The sequence below is a fragment of the Crotalus tigris genome, unplaced genomic scaffold (genome assembly GCF_016545835.1).
Source record: "Crotalus tigris isolate CLP2741 ecotype Arizona unplaced genomic scaffold, ASM1654583v1 scf7180000017764.6497338, whole genome shotgun sequence".
Classification (NCBI taxonomy): domain Eukaryota; kingdom Metazoa; phylum Chordata; class Lepidosauria; order Squamata; family Viperidae; genus Crotalus; species Crotalus tigris.
In genome coordinates, this window is record NW_024096619.1 from 290,650 (window position 1) to 314,694 (window position 24,045).

General features: G+C 44.2%; 1 protein-coding gene and 1 long non-coding RNA gene across 5 annotated transcripts; one reads left to right on the plus strand and one right to left on the minus strand.

Annotated features, from left to right (window-relative positions):
* Nucleotides 1-2,376: 2,376 nt before the first annotated feature.
* On the plus strand, nt 2,377-5,457 carry LOC120307115. Its single transcript, XR_005556450.1, has 4 exons — nt 2,377-2,508; nt 2,632-2,786; nt 3,589-3,629; nt 5,209-5,457. It is a non-coding gene; the product is annotated as an uncharacterized LOC120307115 (long non-coding RNA).
* A 141-nt stretch (nt 5,458-5,598) lies between these two features.
* LOC120307113 lies at nt 5,599-20,443 on the minus strand. 4 transcript variants are annotated; one of them, XM_039341413.1, is made up of 15 exons: nt 20,344-20,443; nt 18,896-19,045; nt 18,567-18,739; nt 18,235-18,351; nt 17,887-17,960; nt 17,485-17,781; nt 16,752-17,043; nt 16,492-16,605; nt 14,352-14,426; nt 8,083-8,164; nt 7,691-7,822; nt 7,453-7,569; nt 7,105-7,178; nt 6,894-6,999; nt 5,599-6,800 (listed from the first exon to the last, which is right to left on the minus strand). In XM_039341413.1, exons 9-15 carry the CDS (start codon nt 14,408-14,410, stop codon nt 6,780-6,782), a joined length of 591 nt encoding a protein of 196 aa, XP_039197347.1. In that variant the 5' UTR covers nt 14,411-14,426; nt 16,492-16,605; nt 16,752-17,043; nt 17,485-17,781; nt 17,887-17,960; nt 18,235-18,351; nt 18,567-18,739; nt 18,896-19,045; nt 20,344-20,443; the 3' UTR covers nt 5,599-6,779. The 4 variants fall into 4 exon arrangements, 3 of the variants coding, with proteins under 3 accessions (XP_039197347.1, XP_039197346.1, XP_039197348.1); XM_039341412.1 differs by lacking the exons at nt 18,567-18,739; nt 18,896-19,045; nt 20,344-20,443 and having other exon boundaries at nt 5,599-6,999; nt 18,235-18,425; XR_005556449.1 differs by lacking the exons at nt 5,599-6,800; nt 6,894-6,999; nt 7,105-7,178; ... (2 more) ...; nt 8,083-8,164; nt 20,344-20,443 and adding an exon at nt 12,102-12,680 and having other exon boundaries at nt 18,896-19,035.
* Between the last annotated feature and the right edge of the window lie 3,602 nt (nt 20,444-24,045).

A 24,045-nucleotide genomic window follows, 5' to 3' on the forward strand; every position in this document is an offset into this window, starting at 1 on the left:
TAACGAAGATCAAAAGGCACACACAAAGTCCACGAGTCAAACAAGCCAGGATACACAGCACAAGGCACAGAACTGGGCATGTTGCTCCAGCAACACTCAAGTCCTGGAGGGGGGATTAAGTAGGTTAAGTAGTTGCCTCCTCATGGGTAGTCTAGCTGACAGGTGTTGGGCCTGGCTCCTCTCTGCTCTATGTATTCCTTGAGTCAGGAAGAGGTGTGGACTTCATTTCCTCCTCTTTGCTAACAGGCAGCAACTGTTCCCAGTCCTTCCCTGGAGCCTCCTGGCCAACTCGCTGCAGCTGTGGCTCACCTCGCTCTGCCTCAGCTTGTCACTGCTCCAATTGACCCAGCTGAGGCTGTTCCATCAGGCTAGCATTCTCCTGATCAATACTAGGCTGCGCCCTTTCCTCTGCAGACTCAAACTCACCCTCCTCTGAACTTGCATCCAGAGAGGGGCCCAGGGGCACATAACAGGTGGGGAGTCCCTTGGAGATCTAGCACAGGCCCAGGCCTGCCTGGTCTGGCTTTCCAAAGCCCTCCTCCAGGCATCCAACACTCTCCTTCTCCGTCGGGATTGTGTGACCTGCTCCCCAGCCAGCCATGCAAGGGAGTCTAAAGCCAGTTGGCAGAAGCGACTGGCAAATGGAGGAAGTTACAGCCTGTAGCACAAGGCCTGCTTTCCCATCCAGCCACCTGGCCTGCTTATCTTCTGGGTTTTTTTTTTTTTGTTGAAGATTGGAAAATTAATAAAATATTATTTTAAAAAATCTTCTAGTCTCGCAATAAGTACTACCATGAGCTCCTCTGCCAAAAAAAAAAAGGGGGGGGGATAACGTTGCGTGCTGCTGGGTTCTGAAGTTGGATGAGAAAGGCCAAATCCTGCAAGTTCCTTGGGAAGTTGGGTGGGAAAGCAGGCCTCATCCTACAGGTTGCAACTACCTCCCAACACTGGTTGTTTTTGCTGACCGGCTTTAGGCTCTCTTGCATGGCTGGAGCCAAAGCCAAGTTCATCCACAGGGGGACCCAAGTCATCCCCATCGAAATCAAGGGAATTGCCCACTTGGTCTCCTCTTTGCTGGCAGATTCCTTGCCTGGAGAGGAGATACTTTCAGTTGGTCCTTTGGGGGGAATTTCAAGAGGACTTCTGAGTGTGTGTGTGTTTTGACACTAGGGGCTGGGGGTGCAATAAGTTTAGTTTGTTTTGACTAAGCTAGAGGTAGGCAACCTTGGCTCTTTTATGACTCGTGGACTTCAACTCCCAGAATTCCTGAGCCAGCCATGCTGAGGGGAAAGGGAGAGGTTTCCAAGCTGAGCCATGCTGGCCCAGGAATTCTGGGAGTTGAAGTCCACGAGTCATAAAAGAGCCAAGGTTGCCTACCCATGGTTAAGCAAAGCCTGGCCTTGTTATTATTGCAACACAAAAAGTAAGTGATGAGAATAATGGAGCTCAAAGGAATCTTAGAGATCATCTGTCTGACTACCAAGTACAGCATGTTTCTCAACCTTAGCAATTTGAAGATGGGTGCATTTCAACTCCCAGAATTCCTCAGGCAGCACCCAGGATCCTCCCTCCATGGGTCTTTCCAAACTTTAGCTGTCCTTCACGCTGCCTGTAGGGGCAGTCTACTATCTGACCTTTAAGTCTTAGCTGTCCTTCACAGGCAGCGAGAAGGAAAGCTAAAGCTGGCAAAGACCCAGTGTCCTCCATTTTGTGGCCCAAGCCTCTTTCCTGAGGTGATTCTTTTTTCCCTCCATTTCAAGGGGGAAAAAAAAAAACCACAGAAAGATTTTCTTTTAGCTTCTCCTCTTTTCTTCAGCCTGGAGTCAAGGAAGGTTTCCCAAAGGGAGAGAGGTTGGCGGACTGAGGGGTGGAGGTGAGTTTTACCACCTGATTTGGGGGGGGGGGAGAAGACCAACAGCCCCTCCCATTTATTTTGCAACAGTCACAGAGAATCCCAGGGCTGGAGGATCCCTCGGAGGTCATCCAGTCCAGCCCCGCTTTGATCCTCCGGTGTGCAGTTTAAGGACATTCCGTGCTCTCAGCTCTTATGGGAGCATTGGAGGGCCTTGCCGTCATCTTTCACCTACCATTTTTTCCCTTTTAGTTAACAGTCTTTGCCTGAGAAGACCTCTCTTTTCGCTTGTAGCCCTTCCTATGGAAAAGTACACAGGCTGTGGGGTATATGAGGGTGCACCCGTAGCATCTATCCACAACTAGATGAAAGATTATGACATAATACAAAATGTCACGACACGTTTCCCTGTGCAGATTGTGAACCGTGCTATTTTATAGGGTCCCTCAACAGGGCAACCTGCTGTTGTCCAGAAACGTTGGATTATTTCTCTCATTGGTTATTAAGTGAGGTATATGAAAATTATTTCTTTCAACAGCTTGGAGCATGATTACCTAAACAAATGTGATCTCATCCAGCCACTCCTGGAATAATGAAATGGACTCAGAGATGATGACAAATGCATTTATTTCCTGATCTATATTTAAATTCAAAAGGTGAGAGGAAGAAAAGATCCTGAAATATGGAGGACAAACATATATACTTTGAAAGGAATTCCTTTATATTAAAGATGGGTTAATTTCTTGTTTTTTTTTCCCCTCTCTATTCCTTATATATAGAGCCAAAAGGGAAATTGTTTTCTTTCTAGTTCTGCGTAGCAAGTTTTCTTCAAGCGGGAATTGGAAAGGAAGAGGACATAGCGAGTGTTTGCATGAAATGAGTTTTAGGGAACAAACATCTATTTAATCCAGAAACAGAATTTACTTCTTTGAAGGTAAAAAAATGAAAACATGGGCCAAAGAGTAAGTAGCTGAAACCACAAACCAAGAAATTACAAAAGGAAGAAGGAGGGTTGGAATGCCAAGGAAGAAGATCATGAGGACAAAAAGGCATTTGATGAAGTGAGCTGCAGCTTATGAAAACTAATGCCTTTTAATACAAAATATTAGCCAGAAAAGGAATTATTAGACTCCTAATTTGCTACCAAGAGTTCAGTAGGATTTCTGAATATAAATGGTTTAACCCCTCACATGCTTGGAAAAGATTCATTTGTGAAACTAGGCAAAATCATTCAAAATAGATACAGATTAGGAACATGGGGCCCATCATTTCTTCTCAATGATGGTCCGAGCCTTAGCTGTCTGGGGCTATGAGGAGTTGAACTAACAACATAGGAAAGGCTACATGTCCCCCAACATGTAGAGACTCAAAAATGCAAAAACTATCTGAGGAATTAGAAGTAAAAATTATCTGAAGATTGTCACAGGTTTTCTTGCAGCTTTTGCAACTAATAGATTTAATACAATTGGCTTTTAGTAACATTTGCTAGTTGGAAAAGGGGGTACCAGATTGCTTTTAAAAGATTAATCGTAATTTATCTGAAAGAGATGAGTTCGGTGGGAGGCACCCATGTAACCTAGATGTGTTTGGTAATCAAAACCCGAACCATCAAATTATTTGCTACAACCATTCAGTTTTGGCAATGACACCACAATGAATATAGCAATTAATATAAAACATGTGCCTGGAAATTTATTCACATTGTTTTCTTTGTTATTTTCCCCGATGCCTTCCAGATTTGAAGGAATAAACTAGACAAGCAGAGCTCAAAGTGTAGGTATGTCTTATTTATTTTTTTGGAGTTAATCTCAGTCACTCTTAATTTGACTCGGTGGCTCTTTAAAGAGCAGTGTGGTGGTTTAGCAATTCAGATACTGGGCTTGTTGGCTGGAAAGCCAGCAGCCCCTGCTTCTTCCAACCTAGCAGTTTGAAAGCATGCAATTCTGAGTAGATAAATAGGTACCACCTAGGTGGGATGGTAACAGCACTGTGACATCATGCTGCCATGTGACCATGGAAATGTGCTGGCTCCCTAAGTGCTGGCTTCCTAAGCCAGGGGTAGGCAACCTTGCCATGCTGGCTCAGGAATTCTGGGAGTTGAAGTCCACGAGTCATAAAAGAGCCAAGGTTGCCTACCCCTGCCCCAAGCCAAGAAATGGAGATGAGCACCACTCCCTGTGATTGGCAATGACTAGTGGAGTAAAATCCACAGGGACTCTTTACTCCTATAAGACTCGTGACTTATTCTACTCAATATCATAAATCATAAATCAATTTAATAGCCCTGAAGAATCCTTCCCTTTCCTCCCCTCCCCTTCTCCAAATACTTGGAAAAGGCTCTAACCTTAGAAGGTCTGGATTGGAAATGAAAGTATTCCTCCTTAACTTATCATGCCCACTGGAAATCAATTCTACTCATATCTATGGCGGATCACCAGAATGGGTTTGACCTTGCAGAGGTAGCCCTGAGCACGCTGCAACACTGCCAAGCCCTCAAGCCACACTGTGGCACATGCCAAGGATGGAAAGCTTTGCTTGCTTCTCTACCCAGTTACCTCCATGGCTGAGCAAACAGGCTAGAGAGGGTACAAGCCTCTTGCCACCCCTTCTCTAAGGGACAAGGCCAGTCTCTGCTCTCCCCATGTGAAATTGAAGTGAATCATCTCTAGACCAGGAGAAGCTTTCCTCCCAAGATCTTTTCCTAGAACCCGGCTTTCTGGGATGACTTTCTGATTAGTGCTAGTATTTGGGCACCAGCAAAACAAGCCTTCCATTCCATTCAGAGGTTAAACTAAAATAAAAGAGTCTGCAGGGAGGAAAAGGGATCAGTTGGTAGGAAGAAGCACTACAGGTAGCCTCAATCTATGACTACAGTAGAGCCCAAAATTTCCATTGCGAAGCAAGGCAGGTGTTAAGTGATTTTTTTTCTCTCATTTTACAATCTTTTTGTTGTAAGTGTACCAGGTGGTGGTTAAGCAAATCTGGCTTCCCCATTGACTTTGCTTGTCAGAAGCAGGCTGGAAAATTACAAATGGTGATCACATGACCCCAGGAAAGTGTAAGTTTCATAAATCATAAATACATGCCAGTTGCCAAGTGCCCGAATTTTGATCATCATACCAGGGGGATCCTGAAAGTTCTGACACTTTCCTACCAAATTAAAAACCTTTGTTCTTACATTCTTACAAATAATCGCTTTATTAATTCTTGTGAAGTATTCTTTAGGTTTATTGAGACCATATAGGTCACTAGGATCACATAAATAATCTGTCTTCCTTGTGGTGAAATACATTTATTTTTCCTTAGTAATTCTTCCATTAGACATTTAAAGGCCCCTTTTCTTTGTATAATTGCAGGAATAACACTTTGTCACCATCCCTAGTCCATATGTCAGCGGAGTCCATGGAATCGCAGTGTCTTTAATCCTTCGTCCAGCCTGGGGAGATGATGGTCCAGTCAGCAACAGTTGAAGAAACCACATGAGTTCCAGGCATCGTGTGCAATTCTGTCCCAAGCTGCTATGCAGTCTAACGAGAGACAAATCATATGTTAAAAAGTAGCATCAAACATACACTCGATAGAGGGGAAAACCCAGATTTGCAGAAACTCAAGCATCTCTTAGTCCGGGGTAAGCAACCTCGGCTCTTTTATGACTGATGGATTTCAACTCCCAGAATTCCCAAGTCAGCTGTGCTGACTTGGGAATTCTGGGAGTTGACGTCCATCAGTCATAAAAGAGCCGAGGTTGCCTACCCCTGTCTTAGTCCAACCCTCCACACCACCAACCTGCTGCGGCATACTAAAACTGACCACAATACCACAATGTGACCTCAGCTCCATCTTCAAAAACCAAAGGTGAAAGTTCGATAGCAGAAAAATCCATTCTTGAAGTGAGGAGGATGGACCGAGTATTCTAAACACTAATATCGCAGGATTTATTGTACTTTAAGATCAGAATAGAACAGAGCAAATACAACATTTATGTGCAATAATTGAAAGTTGTAGATGAAACAAAACGAAAGGACTTTCCTTGGGAAAGAATGTTTGTGCTTTTCATCCTTCCTCGGGGGGAGAGGAAGTTATAGTTCTTCTACAACTAGGTCACCTGAATGCGGAAGAATGTGAGACAAATGAAGGAAAGAAGGTGGCAAATGGAAAGGAAGCCTGTGTCTACCAACAAAATGAGAACACCTGAAGGCCGAATTTGTGGAAGCGCCTGCTGGGCTTCAATGAGCTGGAAGAGACGGAAAGAATTCCATCGTACCGTTGCCAAAGTGTCTTGCAGAGTCATTCCCTGTCTTCCCTTGGCCCATCGACACAAGTATTAGCAGCAAGACATCCAGTCCAAGGATTCCTTAGTCCACTGTCAAGTGGAACAAGAGGAAAAAGGTTATATGAGGATGGGATTGCCGAGAGGAATGGGGGACACAAAGTTTACAACCTTATTTTAAGCTTGCTGCGTATGTTGATCCTAGGTTGATGGCTCTCACAGTAGAGAAGCTGACTCCAAGCAGCAGAGAAATATCACCAGCTATATCCCTCAAAAGTGCTGTCGAATTCAAGCAAAAAAGAAACATTTGCTAAGAATGTCTATTCTCTGGAATCTCATGGCCAAAATATGCAATTTAGGCTACTTTCTTCTCTAGGCCTCTGGAGCCATCGTCTTTGTGGCTGCTCCCAGCTTCTTAAATCCCAGCCTTTTTGGAAGGAGGAAGCTTTGGGGTGGCATTTCAAGCAAAGGACCCTATAAACCCACATTTTGTCTTTCATCTGCAATTCTGGCCATGGCGCATTACAGTTAGAGGCCTCTTTGTGAAAAGGTCCCTGCAAGAAGGAAAACAGCTCTTGTGACAAGCCAAATTCCCCTGCTACTTGATTCCTGTCGTGAAGAACAATCCCCCACTTCAGTTGTTCCCACTGGAACGTTTCATTGCAGCTTCTTCTCTTCCTGAAATGAAAGACAGATGATGACGTGTGAAACATTTTCCCAGCTGTTCCAGTATCAGAAAGGAACTCCCAGAAATGATGCTAAAGGTGGTACCTCTGAGATATTCTCCCCTCGGTTTTTCATGGAGGACATCCACATGGACCCAGAGATCTTCAGGAGCTGCGACTCAACGTATGGGTCCATGGCTGGAGAAACCTTGCTGTGAGATCAAAGGACATAAGAGAGATCAGTGCCCATCTTAGTGAACATCCCTGGGGTTCATTTTTCCCGAGGGAATAGCAGGCAAAAGAAAGAAAAGACTCACCTGATGTCATAAACTGCAAGCATTGCAGCTAGTCTTGCTGTGAAGCTGCTTAAATTGTTGTCCTCCATCAGAGCCTGGCAGGAATCACGAATGGAGAGAAGCAGAGAAGGGAAAGTCAGCCGTGAAGCTCCAGCCCAGCCCTTCCTATTTCTCCCAGCCCCTTTTCACCTATTTTTCTGCTACAGCTTCCCTCTCAGTACAAAGGAGGGTTAGCCCCAGGTTAAGGACCCTTTGCACAGGCCATATTTTGTCAGACCAGGGGTAGTTTTTGTCCCCTCCCTCTACTGCTCCTGTCTCTCTGTCCTGCTTTGCTTGCCTCCAATGTCCCCCTGCCTCCCTCTGACCTACCAAGACAGCCAGGCCATAGAGGTTCTTATTCCTTGGCTTTGGGACTGCCATTTGCCCGCTCCGCTTCAGCCGAAACAGAGTGGCGATGGAAGAGAGGCCTTCAAGGATACTGCGCTCCTGTTGCAAGAGAAAAGAGTCAGGCTGTGAAATTGGGGAGGCTGTTGGGCAACCTGCCCCCAGGATCTCCCTTTCAGAAGGGAAGGTTGAAACCCTGGTGGGCCTGTCCCTATTTATGGACCTCTTTGCATAAACCCTGGCTCCTCCGTTGGTCCCTTCTATGGCAGGCAGCCTTGCAAGGAGCACTCTTCAATTTTGATGCCCCTTTTTGTGAAGAGAATCTTCTTTCCAACCGTGTTGTTGCTGGGGAAATCTGGGAAACGAGAGGCAGGTGTTGGGATCCTCACCAAATTTGTAGGTCTGCCCCAGAAGAATAGAGCCAAATAGAAGCAGAAGAACTTGTGGGGAATCAGGATAGACGCAGGAGCTGTAGGACGAGGGACACTTAGTGGGTCAGGAACAGCCTGGCCTCTGACCCGTCCCACTGTGCAGCCTTGAATCTGCACAGGTGCAGGTGTATTTCCTGTACTGGTAGACCTCAACTTGTGGACCATCACTGAGCTCAAAATTTACCTTCATTAATGAAATCATCCTGACTTTCACCCATCCCAACGTCCACCTGAAATTGTTGAAACGCCTGCTGGGCTTCAATGAGCTGGAAGAGACAGAAAGAATTCCATCGTACCGTTGCCAGAGTATCTTGCAGAGTCATTCCCCATCTTCCCTTGACCCATCAACACAAGTATTGGGAGCAAGACATCCAGTCCAGGGATTCCTTAGTCCACAGTCAAGTGGAACAAAAGGAAAAATGCTGTAAACCCTGCATTTCTACCCTTTTCTTCCAAGAGAAAAGGTTACATGAAGACAGGATTGTCAAAAGCAGTGGGGGACTCAATCTTATTTTGCTATTAAGTCACCCACTTGAGAGTTATTGTGACAGCTTTCTTGCCAGTTGTTTTCCTGGCTGTGTCCCTTTGATCCACATCCTGGCAGAGGTGCCACCATTCTTCCTTGTTTGGATGAAGACATCCTCCTTTTTCTTCTGGCCAGCAAAGTTCAAGTACAAGAGAAAGATGAAAAGAAAATTCCTGCCCATCTATGTCCTTCCCCTAGGTAGGGAGGCGTTATCTTATGATAAGCAATTACTTTCCACCTCTTCCTCTTCGGTCCAGTTGATTTTCAACAACAGGGTGCATTCTGCAACATATGAAACTCTAAACCCAGTTCCAGAAGAAATTTAGGCTACTTTCTTCTCTAGGCCTCTGGAGCCGTCCTCTCCCTTTATGGTTACTCTCAGATTCTTAAATCCTAGCCTCTTTGGAAGGAGGAAGCTTTGGGGTGGTATTTCAAGCAAAGGACCCTAATAAACACTTTTTGTCTCTCATCTGCAATTCATCGTACTGTTGCCAAAGTTCCTTGCAGAGTCATTCCCTGTCTTCCCTTGGCCCCTCGACACAATTATTAGCAGCGAGACATCCAGCCCAGGGATTCCCTAGTCCACTATCACGTGGAACAAAAGGGGAACGCCCCCCCCGCATCCCTGCCCTTTTCAATGAAGAGAGAGTTATTTGAGGATGAGGTTTACAATCTTATTTTCAGTTTGCTACATACTTTGTTCCTTCTTATGAACAGAACCTCCTTCGTAGTCCTGTCCTTCGTGGAGAAATCTGGGAAAGGAGAGGCAGATGCTCAGCAAAGTTTTAGGTTTCCCCCAGAAGAAGAAAAGCCTCCAAAATCAGACCCCTCTTTGCAGGCCCAATTTCCTTTTGGGGAAGAGCCCAGCAGCCCTTCTGAAGACCTACTTACACGCTGAAAGCCTCTTCACTCAGATCACTGACAGTACAGTGACAGTTGAGATGGACAGATGACATCATCAAACCAGTAGAATCCCCAAGATGATTATGACAAGCCTTCTTTGGGATCCTATCAAAGATCACCTTCTCCACCATTTCTACACACACCAATGCCAGACCAAGGTCTCTAGGAAGCTACCAACAAATCACCAAAGCTGCCTATTTCTCATCTTTTGGCACAGAAGGCATGGCTCTTTGGTTGTAGACTGCCTCTTCATGTGGAAGCTCCACTCAGCTAGCTGACTGAGCAAGACTCCCTGATGCAGCCCTTGGTCAGCTTCCTGTCGTATTCCCTTTGCGTTGCCATTCTGGGTTTGGTCTTTAAGATTTTTCTGTCTAAGCTGAGCTCCCTGTGTTATTTCTGCTTAGGTGCAGACACCTCGTTCTTCATGCCAAAGTATTGTTAGACAGTGCTGTGTCTAATGTCAGAGAAAGGAGAGAAATTATCTGCCCTGGTTTCCAATTTCAGACATCATTTCTTCTACAGCAATGCAGGCAAGAAACAAACAAACAAAAAAAATGTGGAACAGATTCTACTGAAGAAAAATACTGTAGCGCTTAATGAAGCTGAATCCCAAATCCCAGGACCCTCTTTTAGATAAGTTCCAATATTGAGGGATCCTGCTTTTTTTCAGAAAACCAAAGAATCAGACTTATTCCGTTTTACCCAAGAAATCTAGACCTTCCAAGGTAGACTGATCCTAAGTACTGAAGCTCTTCGGTTCACATCATGGCAGAGGTGCCACCATTCTTTCTTGTTTGGATGAAGAGACCCTCCTTTTTCTTCTGGGCACCAAAGTTCAAGTATAAGAGAAAGATAAAAAAAAAAAAACATTCCTGCTCAAATATGTCCTTCCCCTAAACGGAGGCGTTATCTTATGATCAGCAATTACTTTCCACCTCTTTGGTCCAGTTTACAATCTTATTTTGCTATTAAGTCACCCACTTGAGAGTTATTATGACAGCTTTCTTGCCAGTTGTTTTCCTGGCTGCGTCCCTTTGGTCCACATCATGGCAGAGGTGCCACCATTCTTTCTTGTTTGGATGAAGACATCCTCCTTTTTCTTCTGGCCAGCAAAGTTCAAGTACAAGAGAAAGATGAAAAGAATATTTCTGCCCTTCTATGTCCTTCCCCTAGACGGGGAGGCGCTATCTTATGATAAGCAATTACTTTCCACCTATTCCTCTTCGGTCCAGCTGATTTTGAACACCAAAGGTGCATTCTGCAACACTTGAAACCCTAAACCCATTTCCAGAAGAAATAATTTGCAGTGAAGAATCAGTTGTTCAGAAAGAAATGGAGTCGATTCTCATATCGACTTTTTTTTTTTTTAAGGGCAAAGCTTACAGTTTTCACCTCCTCTTAAATTCGTTCATTTCTCCCTAGCAAGTACGATCCAGAGTTTGAGAAGCCCCGCTTTAGAGTTTTTGACTTTAATATAATCCCCACAAAGGTTTGGCGTATTTTTATTTCTGTTAGTCTCTTCATAGTCCAGCTAGTTTATCTTTTGCCACTAACATATCCTTGATCTGTCGAGATCCAGCTTTGAAGTTAATTTTGTTTCTGCACTAAAATCTTGAGCTAATATGAGGTTGAAACTTGTGACGTTCTCAAGTTCAGTTTGGATGTGAGCAGATGTCTTGCCTTTGGGGGAACTGGGAGGCTCTTTGCTGGTTTTTATGTTTTTTATGGCTGTAATGGTTTTTACTATTATTTTTGTGCGGTCTGCTGCCTTCAAGTCACCAGAGAGAAGCAATGGAAGAAACAGCTCATCAACACACAGACAGAGATGAATTAATGCTGAGTACTGCAAGGTTTCCTTTCTGTAGTTTTCCAACATGGAGGCAATGATATGCCCCAAATCTGCTGCTGCTATAATTGAAAAAAAAAAAATGGAACTTCCCTTCCTCCTTGTTTTTGAGGTCTCCTATATATGTATGTTCTTTCTATTCTTAACTGTTAAATTTTGGAATTAAAAAAAACAAAAACTTCTCTTTGCCATATTTTATTTGGTATTTCTACTGGGAGAGTTTGAAAGAAAACCTTTAATTTTGAAAGGGCCATTGTTTTAACTGCCACAATTCAACCCAGAAATTTAAAATATTTTTTATCCCACTTTTTCCATTTCTTTTTTTATTATTTTTTCCACATTGGGATGAAATAGTTATTAAATAGTTGGTTGATTTTGTAAAAAGAAAATTATTTCCTAGGTCAGTGGTGGCGAACCTATAGCACGGGTGCCAGAGGTGGCACTCAGAGTGCTCTGTGTGGGCACGTGCACTGTCGCCCCAGTCCTAGGCCTTCATCTGGGTTTTATAAAACCTTTTCGCTTTAGGCCTCTGCTGCCGTGTGCAAAAAAAAGGAAAGGTTCAATCAATCAGTCAATTTCAACTTGTCGTGAGAAAAAAAAAAAGATCTTGCAAAGTTGGAATTGATTGAACTTTTTAGTCCCACCCAGTCTGCTGTTATCACCACATCCCACCCAATAGGCCATGCCCACTCAATTGACCACACCCACCCAGTACCCGACAATGCATAAGTGGGTTTTGGGTTGGAGTTTGGGCACTCGGCCTCTAAAAGGTTCGCCATCACTAAACTAGAAAGTGAACCCTGATTTATATCCTTATATTTTTTTTTAGTAATTCTTCCATTAAATATTTAAAGGTCTTTTTCCTTTGTGTGATGATGACAGGACTGATTTTTTTAAAAAAAAAAATCACCACAGCCATTTTTCTTGTTCTACCTGACTGTTTACAAACTTCAGTCCAATTTTCCTCAACGTTTTTGGGAACAGAAGATGCCCTGGAATTGATCCAATGCAGCATTTTATTTTATTTTATTTTTTGCAAAACAGAGATTTTAATTGTAACCTTATGATTGGAGATCAGACACACGAACAAATACATATTTAAAGAAAAAGAAATATAGAAAGGAGCACAGGTTCTTTAGAGAAACAAGGAATAGTATCCAAAGTTTGTTTAGTCAAGTTGTGTAGCTGTCAGTCTGAAAAAGTGACACAAACAGCAAACAACCCTAAAGTCAATTAAACCGAGAACGGAACACAAAAAGAGAAACCAACATATATAGCAGCTGACAGATATTCCAATCTGTAGAGGTTCCCGTAATCACAAAATGGTCCTTTCACACACTTGGAACCCAGGCCCAGGCACATCGTGAGCACTTCAAGGTCTTCCAAAAGGCCAACCGAATTGGGGTCACCCTGCTTTCAGGGGGGAGGATGATCCAGAAAAAGAGGCTCTAGGCACCCCATCCAGGCCCTTACAGCCTCCAGAAAGTGCAACAGGCTCCCAGGTAATCTTAGAGAGGAAACATGACATAAGCTAATTGTTAGACTACATGAAGAGAATGTTGCAAGTCTGAGAGTACTAACTTCCTGCCTCCACTTCTAAATGTTCGGTCAACCAGGTTGCTTCCTGACCGGCGACTAGGGGGGTGTCCTGCCTCTCTTGTCTGATTGTTCCCTATGTAGAATCTCTTCCTCTAGTTCACCAAGACCACACATGTCAGACACAAGGCCGGGGGCCGGATGCGGCCCGTGAAGTGGTTTCATGTGGCCTGCGAAGCCATCCTGGAAACTGAGGGAACGGCCCCTGCTGCCTTGGCCCTGGCCCAGGCCGGCCGGGAGCCAATGTACAATTTTGTGATGGCTCTCTATGCTGAAACACATTCAGTCTTAGCTCCATAAGCCCCCCCCCTCGCATGGCCTGAGAGGAACAGTGAGGCTCCTCCAGTGGACCATGCCTTGGCACTTGCCCTGGTCCCAGCCCCTTCTGCCAGAGACCCTCAGATCTGTCCCACTCCTGCCCAGGCCCCCACAGGCACCCTTGACACGAACAACATAGAGCTGGCCACACCCACCCAGTAGGCCAAACCCACTCCATCCACGCCCACCCAGTAGGCCACACCCACCCTGGCCACACACCCCCGCCGAGGGCAACCGCAACGCTGATGCGGCCCTCAATGAAATTGAATTTGACACCCCTGACCAAGACCATCCACCCATTTAATTAGAGAGCATTTCTCCCCATAAAGAGTGGCTAAATGTCTATGGAGATTCTCAGTCAACCAGGCATGATTGTCCCAAAGATGCTTTTTTTTCCAAGAGGCAACTGAACTTTCTTGTTTTTCTTTGAAGACGTTTCGCTTCCCATCCAAGAAGTTTCCTCAGCTCTGACTAAATTCCACTCCCCACCCTCTAATCCAGTGTTTCTCAACCTTGACAATTTTAAGGCATGTGGACTTCAACTCCCAGAATTCCACAGCCAGCAATGCTGGCTGTGGAATTCTGGGAGTTGAAGTCCACATGCCTTAAAATTGTCAAGGTTGAGAAACACTGAGCTGAAGAAGCTTCTGGGATGAGAAGCGAAACGTCTTCAAGGAAAAAAAAACAAAGTCAGGTGCCTCCTGAAACAAAGCACCTTTGGGAGAAGAGCAGCTGTTTCCCTTCCTGCAGGCAACAGCCAGGGAAGGGGATCATCTCTTCCCATGGTCCCTCAAGGTCATTCTCAGATACCATTACAGACTGGGACAAGATATCCACAGCATCGTTCGGGAACCCTGGTTTCATCAGTATTAATTAACAGCCACAAGTAATCCCAGAAGTCTGGTCATTAGGGCAGTTGTTAAGGTAGATGCCCAGTGATCGCTTCGCTCAGCAACCCAGGTGTGTGCCGGTCCTTAAGCAAGAGAGCGGCCTGCTGAAGGAGAGCAGGAAGTTCTTGCTCTGGGTGTGGAAGAGAAGGCCTTCACTGGGTGAGCTGAAGGGGCTCCTACAGAGTTCTCTGACACCCAGGGAGTGAAAGGAGAAGCCAAATCTGAATATTCCTGCACAAACCCAGTGCTTTTCCTTTCTCCCGGGGCCCTCCTTCTCTTGGTCCTTGGGTAAAGGTCCAACGGGGTTCAATCTAGGTGTTTTGGTAACAGTCCTAAAGTTTGGCACCTCTTTGATATTCGCGTTCCATTCTCACCCTTGGGTCCTTGCATCTGCCAGACTCTGTTCTGGACCGGCACCCTTGGTTCCTCTCATCCTGTTGGCCTCCCCTCTGAGAAAAGAGGAAAAAAAAAAGATGAAATTAAAATGATCGAAGTTTCGAAAAGGAAGACACAGAGTACTATGGAATAAGTGGCATGACTGCTTGGTGATTAGAAATAATAAATGAGAATAAATGTGGAAAGGTCAAAAATGGAAAATGTGTGTCTAATACTGTATAGTAATAATAATATGTATTATTTTTAGTACGAAGTATAGTATGAAGGAAGAAAAATGCAAACAAGAAACAACGGGACAACAAGGACAAATATATCTAAAGAAGAATAAGGGGGGGGAAATGTAAATAATAGAAGATTACCGTTATGAAATTGCTGTTAAAAAAAAAAGGAGGAGTATAAAATAAAAAAAAAAATAAAAATAAAATGATCGAAGTTTCATTGGGAACGAATGAGGAGGTCTTTGATGTTCCAGCCATGGTTCTTTCATCAGATATGAAATTGCAGAGCAAGAGAAATTTGAAGCGCAAAAAGTCAAAGTCAAAATAGAGAAAAGAGAGGAAGTACAGTAATAATCCAGCAGGTCCGTAAAGAACAAAAAGTATAGCTGGGGAAGATCATGTTATAACAAATAAGTCTCTAATTCCTTTGGAGACGCCTATTACTGAGCGTTTTAAATATCGTTAAGCACCTAAATATCTGATGAAGAGAGCAACAGGCTTCTTTCTGTTGGGACATACTTGGATCAGACAAGACAATTTTTTAAACATTTTGATGAGGTCAATGTGATGGAGAAAAGACCAGATTTTTTTCCATTGCTGCAACAGAAATATGGAAGCAAAGAGATCAAATTGAATTTCTAGAGGGAAACTGTTTGGCAGGCTCAACCTGTGATCATCATTCTGGCCAGGAAGAAGCTTCTGATTGGCGATATGGCCTCTTCTTGACGTTGGCACCACTTAACAGTTTCTGATGAGGAGAGAGGACTTCCTATGCCAGGGGTAGGCAACCTTGGCTCTTTTATGACTCGTGGACTTCAACTCCCAGAATTCCTGAGCCAACATGGCTCAGCTTGGAAACCTCTCCCTTTCCCCTCAGCATGGCTGGCTCAGGAATTCTGGGAGTTGAAGTCCACGAGTCATAAAAGAGCCAAGGTTGCCTACCCCTATTTATGCCTTGCTCCTTCCTTCACTGATGCATTTAAACTGGAAAAGGTGCAAAAGATTTCTTTCCAGCAAGTTGACTGACTGATCTTTGGGTTCCTGGATTCTATTGGGTTCTGTATCAATGAAATGAAACAGAAAGGTTAAATTAAATATATGCTAAAAGAAACAGCCATTTAAAATTTAAAAAGCAATTGCTTGTATCTTAATGCTGACAGATCCAGGATATGAGTTTTTTTTTTTTAAAAAAATCATAGTATCAGTGGATTTTTCTTTTTGTACAAAAGGGATAGCATCTTTCACTATTAACTTGCACAAAACATCCCGCTGCAATGTCACAATGGATGTATAGGATTGCATATTATTATTTGTCATAGGTGTCTTTTAAAGCCAAGCTATTCCAGATATAATCTAGAATTAACTGTAAGAAACATTCTATATTTTAGTTGAATAAAAGTGGTATTACTAGGCAAAAATTATCCTAAGTGTAAAATGTACATTGTGACCATTAGATGGTGCAGTCATAAAACATTTATTCTCAGACTCCTCCAAGCAAATGGGAAATCAAGGATGTCGTCATCATCGTCCTGGAAATGGTGATTTTTTTTTTTAATACAAATCCAGTTATGTTCGAAGTCTAAGGTTGTTGTGCCACAAATCCCATAATCCCTAGCCAATGGGCAGAGCGACTGGTGAACGGAGTTACTAAAACTTAGTAACAACTAAAATTCCATAAATTACTCTAAATTTATTCTAATTTAGACAATTACATCTCTACAGGCCTTAACATTTCAATTGAACAAACCTACGTAACATTTGCTGGACTATTGCAAAAAAAACCAAAAAACACATTCCTCAATAAATCAGTCTTGCATAAAAAAAATCAGAAATCTCAACTTTCTTTGATCTTTTCCAAAATTCCAAGGAATCTTTTCTGTAGCCATAAACTTCTCCTTACCTTCTCCTGTCAGAACTGCCTGCTCTTCTTTCAGCACTTCTGGTTTGGGGCTGAGGGCCATCTGCCCCTTGGTAATTTCACTAAGCTGGATACCTGTCCACTTTTATATAAAATCTAATATGGAGAAATGAAGCACCAGAAGAAAAAGGGAGAGGAAAAAATCACAGCCAGAATATAACAATCTTTTCATTACTCTGTTTAGTAGAAGGACAATGTACGTTAGAATACGTCGTTCATAGTTTGGAAATCATAAAATGTACCTCTGTAGCAGGTGGCTTGATAGCACTTCTACTACATCCATGGGACATCACCAGCTCTTCAAGGCCTTTGAAAAGTCCAACAGGATCAGGGCCACCCTGAATCTCATGAGGGAGAATGTTCTAGAAGGTCATATGAAGAGGGGGTCCCAAAAACAGTGGGGGACCCAAAGTTTACAATCTTATTTTCTTTTTGCTGCATACGTTGATCCCAATTTGACGGCTCCCACAGCAGAAAGCTAAATACAGGCGGAAGAGAAACATGGCCAGCCATGTTCCTCAAAGTGCTGTGGAACTGGAAGAAAAAAAGGTACCTTTGCTGAGAACTTCCTATTCTTGGGAATCTCATGGTCAAAACACACACATGTGCAATTTAGGGTATGTTCGTTAGGCCTTTAAAGCTGCCCTCTCCCTCTATGGCTACTCCCAGCTTCTTAAATCCCAGCCTTTTTCGAAGGAGGAAGCTTTGGGGTGGCATTTTAAGCGAAGGACTGTATAAACCCACTTTTTCTGTATCATCTGCAACTCTGGCCATGGAGGCCTCTTTGTGAAGAGGTCCCTGAATGTTGGAAAACAGTGCTTGTGAAAAGCCAAATTCCCATGCTCCTTGATGCCTGTCTTCAAGAACAATCCTCCCTAGTGGAGCATTTCACTGGAATTATTAACACCTGATTCGGTGGATGTTTGCAAGGGCCCAATTTTCCTTCCAGCTTCCCTGGGACATGGATGCCCTTACCTTCAAAATAAAAATGAAATGCTTCGTTTCTGCAGATTGTTACAGAAGGCCTCGGATCAGGAGGCCAAAGGCCTCCTCCAACAACTTCTTCACTTCCTGAAATGAGGGACAGAGATGATGATGTGTGAAAGGTTTTCCCAGCTGTTCCAGTATCAGAAAGGAACTCCCAGAAATGTTGCTGAAGATGGTGCCTCTGCAATATTCTCCCCACGGTTTTTCACGGAGGACATCCACATGGACCCAAAGATCTTCAGGAGCTGGGACTCAACGTAGGGGTCCATGGCTGGAGGAACCTTGCTGTGAGATCAAAGGAAAGAAGAGACATCAGTGCCCACCTTAGTGAACAGCCCTGGGGTTCATTTTTCCCGAGGGAATAGCAGGTAAAAGAAAGAAAAGGCTGACCTGATGTCCTAAACCGCAAGCATTGCAGCTAGTCCTGCTGTGAAGCTGCTGAAACGGTTGTCCTCCATCAGAGCCTGGCAGGAATGAAGAATGGAGAGAAGTAGAGAAGGGAAAGTCAGCCATGATGCTCCAGCCCAGCCCTTCCTATTTCTCCCAGCCCCTTTTCACCTGTTCTTCTGCTACAGCTTCCCTCTCAGTACAAAGGAAAGCTAGCCGCAGGTTAAGGACCCTTTGCACAGTCCACATTTTGTCAGACCAGGGGTAGTTTTTGTCCCCTCCATTTACTGCTCCTGTTTCTCCTTCCTGCTTTGCTTGCCTCCAATGTCCCCCTGCCTCCCTCTGACTTACCAAGACAGCCAGGCCGTAGAGGTTCTTGTTCCTTGGCTCGGGGACGGCCATTTGCCCACTCCACTTCAGCCGAAACAGAGTGGTGATGGAAGAGAGGCCTTCAAGGATACTGCGCTCCTGTTGCAAGAGAAAAGAGTCAGGCTGTGAAATTGGGGAGGCTGTTGGGCAACTTGTCCCCAGGGTCCCCCATGTTCTCCCTTTCAGAAGGGAAGGTTGAAACCCTTCTGAGTCTCTCTCCATGCCGAGGAAAAGTTTGAATCCCATTGAGACTGGGATTCCCCCCTGGGAGAAAGGCTGAGCTATGGGACCCTCTGATTCCCAGGGGTACCTACTGGTTGGTCTGTCTTCTGCATCCTCTCATGGACCTCTTCCCATATCTTCTGGCTCCTCCATCGGTCTCTTCTGCAGCACGAAGCCTGGCGTGGTGTATTTTCTTCTTTTCTGATGTCCTTTGTCTTGAAGAAAATCTTCTTCTTCTTTTCTGTCGTGTCCTTTCTGGGGAGATCTGGGAATGGAGAGGCAGGTGCTTGGCAAAGTTTTAGGTCTCCCCCAGATGAAGAAAAGCCTCCAAAACCAGGCTCAGCTTTGCAGCTTTCTTCCCCTTGTGACCCGATTCTCCTTATTAGACAGTTGTTAATTAATTTTTGTCCCATCTTATTACCTTCCTTGCCACTGTTGTTAATTCAATCATTCCTTCCCCATTGATTTTTGTTGTCAGAAGTTTGCAAACGGTGATCACAAGTCCCTGGGATACTACAACCGTCATAATTAGGAGTCAGGGTCCGAATTCGATCATGTGACTGTGGGGATTCTGCAGTGGTTGTAAGTGTGAAAAAAGATCATGTCATTTTTCTCAGTGCTATTATACCTTGAAACAGTCATTCCATGGACTGTTGTAAGTCAAGGACCCCCTGTCTATCTCTACATGGAGGAATCCCCTCCTAAAAAGCTGCTTCCTCTCCTTATCAAAGTCCCAGCCCATCCCTGATTTTCACTTTTTTTATTTTTTCCACATTGAGGTGAAATTATTATTAAATAGTTGAATAATATTTTTAGTCATATTCAGATATCCAAAAGATCCCCTTTCTATGGGTATATTTAAAACCTCAGCGATTAGATATTGATTTTTCATGTTGAAAAGGAACTTAACAAGGGGTTTTTTTTAGATTGTTTTAAACACAAGTTTCTTATTTCTATAAATAATTCAAGGAAGTGAATATATCTAATCCTCCTTCCTCCTTTTATTTCCCCCATAAGAACCACCCTGTGAAGTGGGTCGGGCTGAGGGAGAGTAACTGGCCCAAAGTCACCCAGTGGCTTTCTTGCCTCAGTCAGCACTCGAACTCAGCGCCTCCTGGATTCCAGCCGGGTGCCTTAACCACTAGAGCAAACTGACTCTATTACTATCCTAGACTTTATCCCCACCTCAATTTTTCTCTTTTACTCCAGCAGCTTCTTTCACTTGCCTGCTCACAAATCTTATTACTGTATTTCTTGGCTTCTGCATTTGGTTGGCCTTAGGAGAGGAAAACCTATGGACACCCTTAATCTGAAAGCTTTAATTCTGGCAATTGTTCAGCCTTGATATAAGATACCCATTAAACTAGCCCTTTCTGCTTTTTCCTGGATTCTTCCCTCTCGGCCTGAATTCCTCCGCCATTTCAAAGATGGCTCCTTATTTAGGCCTCGTTTCTCTTGCTAGCCTTGCCAGGTGGCTGCATATTACTTCAAGGAAAAGGCAGGGCTCAGCCCAAAAGCTGGGCCGGGAGGACAGCAAAGGGCTCAGCAGGCCAGAAAAGGACCCAGAGAGGACATTGGCTTTAAACCCACAAATGGTTCAGCACTCTGTTTTCTTTTTGTTAAAGGAAGCCAAACTCATATGTCTCGTGACATCATGTGTTGTACAAACCCAATTTTGGCTTCGTGGTGAAGGCAATCCTCTGTAAGGGTTAAATTATGCTTGCAAACATGGAGGCATTCGCTGCCCATCAGCCCTCTCAGTGTGGCTGCCTGCAGTGCTGCCAGTTTGTCATCTAAGCCTGGGACTAGGGAGAAATCTTCAAACTCTGCTCTGAAGTTGGCCCAGTTACTGCTGCAATCTCCACTCACCCTCATTGCCTCAGGCGGTGGGAGGTTGTTAGCAGCTGCCGGGATGCTGGTTTCCTGGCTTCAAATGCTCGGCTTCCAGGACAGGGCCACTGGTGCTAGACTGGCATGCATCAAATGTGTGGAGACAGCACAGACTCAGATGCCTCCCTGTTTCATGTAGACTCAGTAAATACAACACAAGGCCTCCCTATGCAAAAACCACGTTGTTACAGTCCGAAAGAGAGCACATGCAACAACAGGAAAAAGAAATGCATCACAGGAACAATGGAGATGAATCACAGAGTAGCAATTTTGACACAGGAAACATACAATTAGAGATGGATGATAGAGCTGCATATAAGCTAAACATAATACCCCTAACAAATTCCGCCACCATTTCAAAGATGGCGCCTTTTTAGGCCTTGTTTCTCTTGCCAGCCTTGCCAGGTGGCTGCATATTAGTTCAAGAAAAAGGGCAGGGCTCAGCCTTTCGCTGAGACAGGACTGCAGTCCTTTTCATCCATTCATGAGCAGCTCTGTTGAGCTGAATATTATGATCCCCACTGATGTCCCACATACTCACTGAAGGCTAAAGTGGCATCTTGAGTTTGGTGCTATGGAAACTTTGAGAATATTGAAGCCATCATTCAGTTCTCACCATAAACCTACTATAATAGAATATATTTGATTTCAATGTCCCTTGGAGGTCTTCTAGTCCAGGGCTCTTTCAACCTTTTCACCCCTTGTACCACTTTTAGGATAGGGCAACATCCAAGTACCACCAGTCGCCTAGCAAGGTATCAAAAATTTGATGACCCAAAAAAAGGAAAAAAGTGATAAAAGTACAGGTAGCCCTCGACTTACAACAGTTCACTTAGTGACTGTTCAAAGTTACAATGGCACTGAAAAAAGTGCCCCCCCCAAGCCACAGCTAAGCAAGACACCTGCCTGCCCACCCGGTGGCGCTCTTCCTCCTGTCCGAGGTTTCCATTGTTGTGAGCATTTCTGTTGAGGATTGGCAGTGGGGGTGGGATGGGGGGGTATTTGGTTTTTTATTCCCCCCGTCTGCTGGGTGGTTGCAGCAGGTTTTGGTCACTTCACATGACCCTGGGACACTGTGACCGTCATAAATATGAATCAGTTGCCAAGCATCTGAATGTAAATCACAAGACCCTGGAGATGCTGCAACATTCTAGCTGATCGACGCTTCTTCTGGGCTCAGCAGATGCTCCAGGATCAACGCCGAGCTCCAGCTGGAGCCTGGCACTGATCCTGGCGCTTCCGCTGAGCCCTGACAGCCCCGAAGAAGCGCTGATCCTGGTGCTTCTGCTGGGCCCTGACAGCCCTGCAGCTCAAGCCATCTCTCACTCAGGCTTGTGCGGTGCTGCCACTGGTTCAGCTCATTCCTCTCCCCCGCTATCACTTTTCTAGGATGGTTGCGTACCACCTGCCAAGTGCCAATGTACCAAGGTGGTACCCGTACCACTGGTTGCAAAGCCCTGTTCTAGTCCAACCCTGTGTTGAAGCAGGAGACCCTATATCTAATTAAAGATTCCTACCAAATGACAATTCGTAATCGAAATCAATGCTATGCCTATATTTAATGTAAATTATCAAGTATCAGAAAAATATTAGCACTTTCCTCAACTGCCAAAGTGTGAAAGTGAATGAATTAAAATGGATAATATTTAGTTCTCTGTCTTTTTTGTATGCTTACATATTTTGCCACATGTTCATTAATATCTGTCACAAAACTCACTGAAGCTTTCTTGTTTCAATGCTCTCATTGCTGTGTTAACTAAGGAGGCCAGATTTACAAGACTCCTTGTCAGGAGTTCTTCATGTGTTTTAGTATCCAGTCCCCTAATCATCTTTATTGCTCTTTTCTGCTCTCTTTCCTACAATACGGTGACCAAAACTGGATGCAGTATTTTAAGTGTGATATTACTCAGGCCTTATAAAGTGGTACTAATACTTCATAGGATCTTGATTCTGTCCCTCTCTTAAGGCAACCTCAGACTGAGTTGGCATATTTGGCTGCAGCTGCACACTTCTGCCTTATATATATTGGGACAAATAAAATAACACATAGCATGGCAATACGCAGAGAATAGGACCAACAACTGTATCAGTGACTCTTGCTCAGTCATCTAGCTGAGTGGAGCTTCCATATGAAAAGGCAGTCTACAACCAAAGAGCCATTCCTTCTGTGGCAAAAGATGAGAAATAAGCAGCTTTAGTGATTTGTTGGTAGTTTCCTAGAGACCTTGGTCTGGCATTGGTGTGTGTAGAAATGGTGGAGAAGGTGATCTTTGATAGGATCCCAAAGGAGGCTTGTCATAATCATCTCCTTGGGGATTCTACTGGTTTGATGATGTCATCTGTCCATCTCAACTGTCAGTTACTGTCAGCTCTCAGTGATCTGAGTGAAGATGGCTGCCGATATGTGAGTAGTCTTCAGAAGGGCTGCTGGGCCCTTACCTATTGTACCCATCTTCTCAGAAGATTGGGAGATTCCAGATGTGGGAATGTCATTTGTTGTCCTCTCAGGAAAAGTAAATAAGGGGCAAAAGTGTTCTAGAGCAGTTTTACCTTTCATACCTGCTAAAAGTGTAGACTGATTACTTTCGAATTGATGAGGATCGCTTAGCATCCTTAACCTCTGAATTAGGAAAAACTTTTGAAATTTGATAAATTCAGGTTCCTGTGGAACATGTCCAGTAATGTAAAACCAAACCAAGGTTAAAAGTGATGAGTTCAAGCCAGAAGTATTGGTTTTCCACTCAGTTTCTTTCATCACAGGATGTTGTTGTGTGGTTGAACATATGTTCAGTTGAATCAAAGTGAGTCTAGAAAAATAGGCTTTCCTTTCCTTTCCTTTCCTTTCCTTTCCTTTCCTTTCCTTTCCTTTCCTTTCCTTTCCTTTCCTTTTCCTTCCCTCCCTTCCCTTCCCTTCCCTTTTTCCCCCCAACATAAATGTTCTTAATCTCTATAATGTGACCATGGGAAGCTGCAAAGAATCTTGAATTTCGGTCATGGGTGGCTCCGGGCTCCGTTGTACCTTTGAATGGTTGCTAAGTGAGCAATTATAAGTTGAGAACTGTCTGCAAAGAATTCATATTGTGTTAATGACACACGGACGGCTTTTTCCAGATAGCTAGGTACAAACTTTTCTATATAAAAATTGGCTTTAAACGTAGTTGTCTATTTACGACAACAGAGCACAAGGCAGTTGTTAAATGTGTCATGCCCCATTTCATGCCCTGTTTGCTGTGGTTGTTCAGTGAGTCAGAAGCTGTTAAGTGAATCGTGTGCTTTTTAGGCAACTCTGGCTTCCCCCCTTGATTTTGCTCTCTCAGAAGCCAGCTGGGACAGTTGCAAAAGATGATCACGTGACTCTGGGACAGAGCAACTGTCATAAATAGGAGCCAGTTGTCCAGTGTCTGAATTTGGATCACCTGACCATGAAGATTCTCTAATGGTCCTAAGGGTGAAAAGTGGTCAGAAGCCACTCTTTTCAGTGACCTTGTAACTTCAAGCGGTCCCTAAACAAACTGTTGTATGTCGAAGAACCCCGAGGGTGGAGAGCTGGAGGATGCTGGAGGATGGGGGCGGGGGGGTCTTCCTATTGCAAGGAAGGAAGAATCTGGAGAAAACGTCCCTCTTGAGCTCATCTGGATGAAGAAGGCAGTTGCTTCTCTCCGCTTCCCTCTGTCTGAAGAC

What these genes read in the sequence shown, in the direction of transcription:
- LOC120307113 (XM_039341412.1), bottom strand. Translation starts at nt 14,410, where the DNA reads ATGAGAGGAACCAAGGGTGCCGGTCCAGAACAGAGTCTGGCAGATGCA. An exon ending in GGATGATTTCATTAATGAAG is followed by an intron (nt 7,823 to 8,082) that starts GTAAATTTTGAG and finishes CTCGTTTCCCAG; the next exon opens with ATTTCCCCAGCAACAACACG. An exon ending in GCCAGGGTTTATGCAAAGAG is followed by an intron (nt 7,570 to 7,690) that starts GTCCATAAATAG and finishes CTCTTGCAACAG; the next exon opens with GAGCGCAGTATCCTTGAAGG.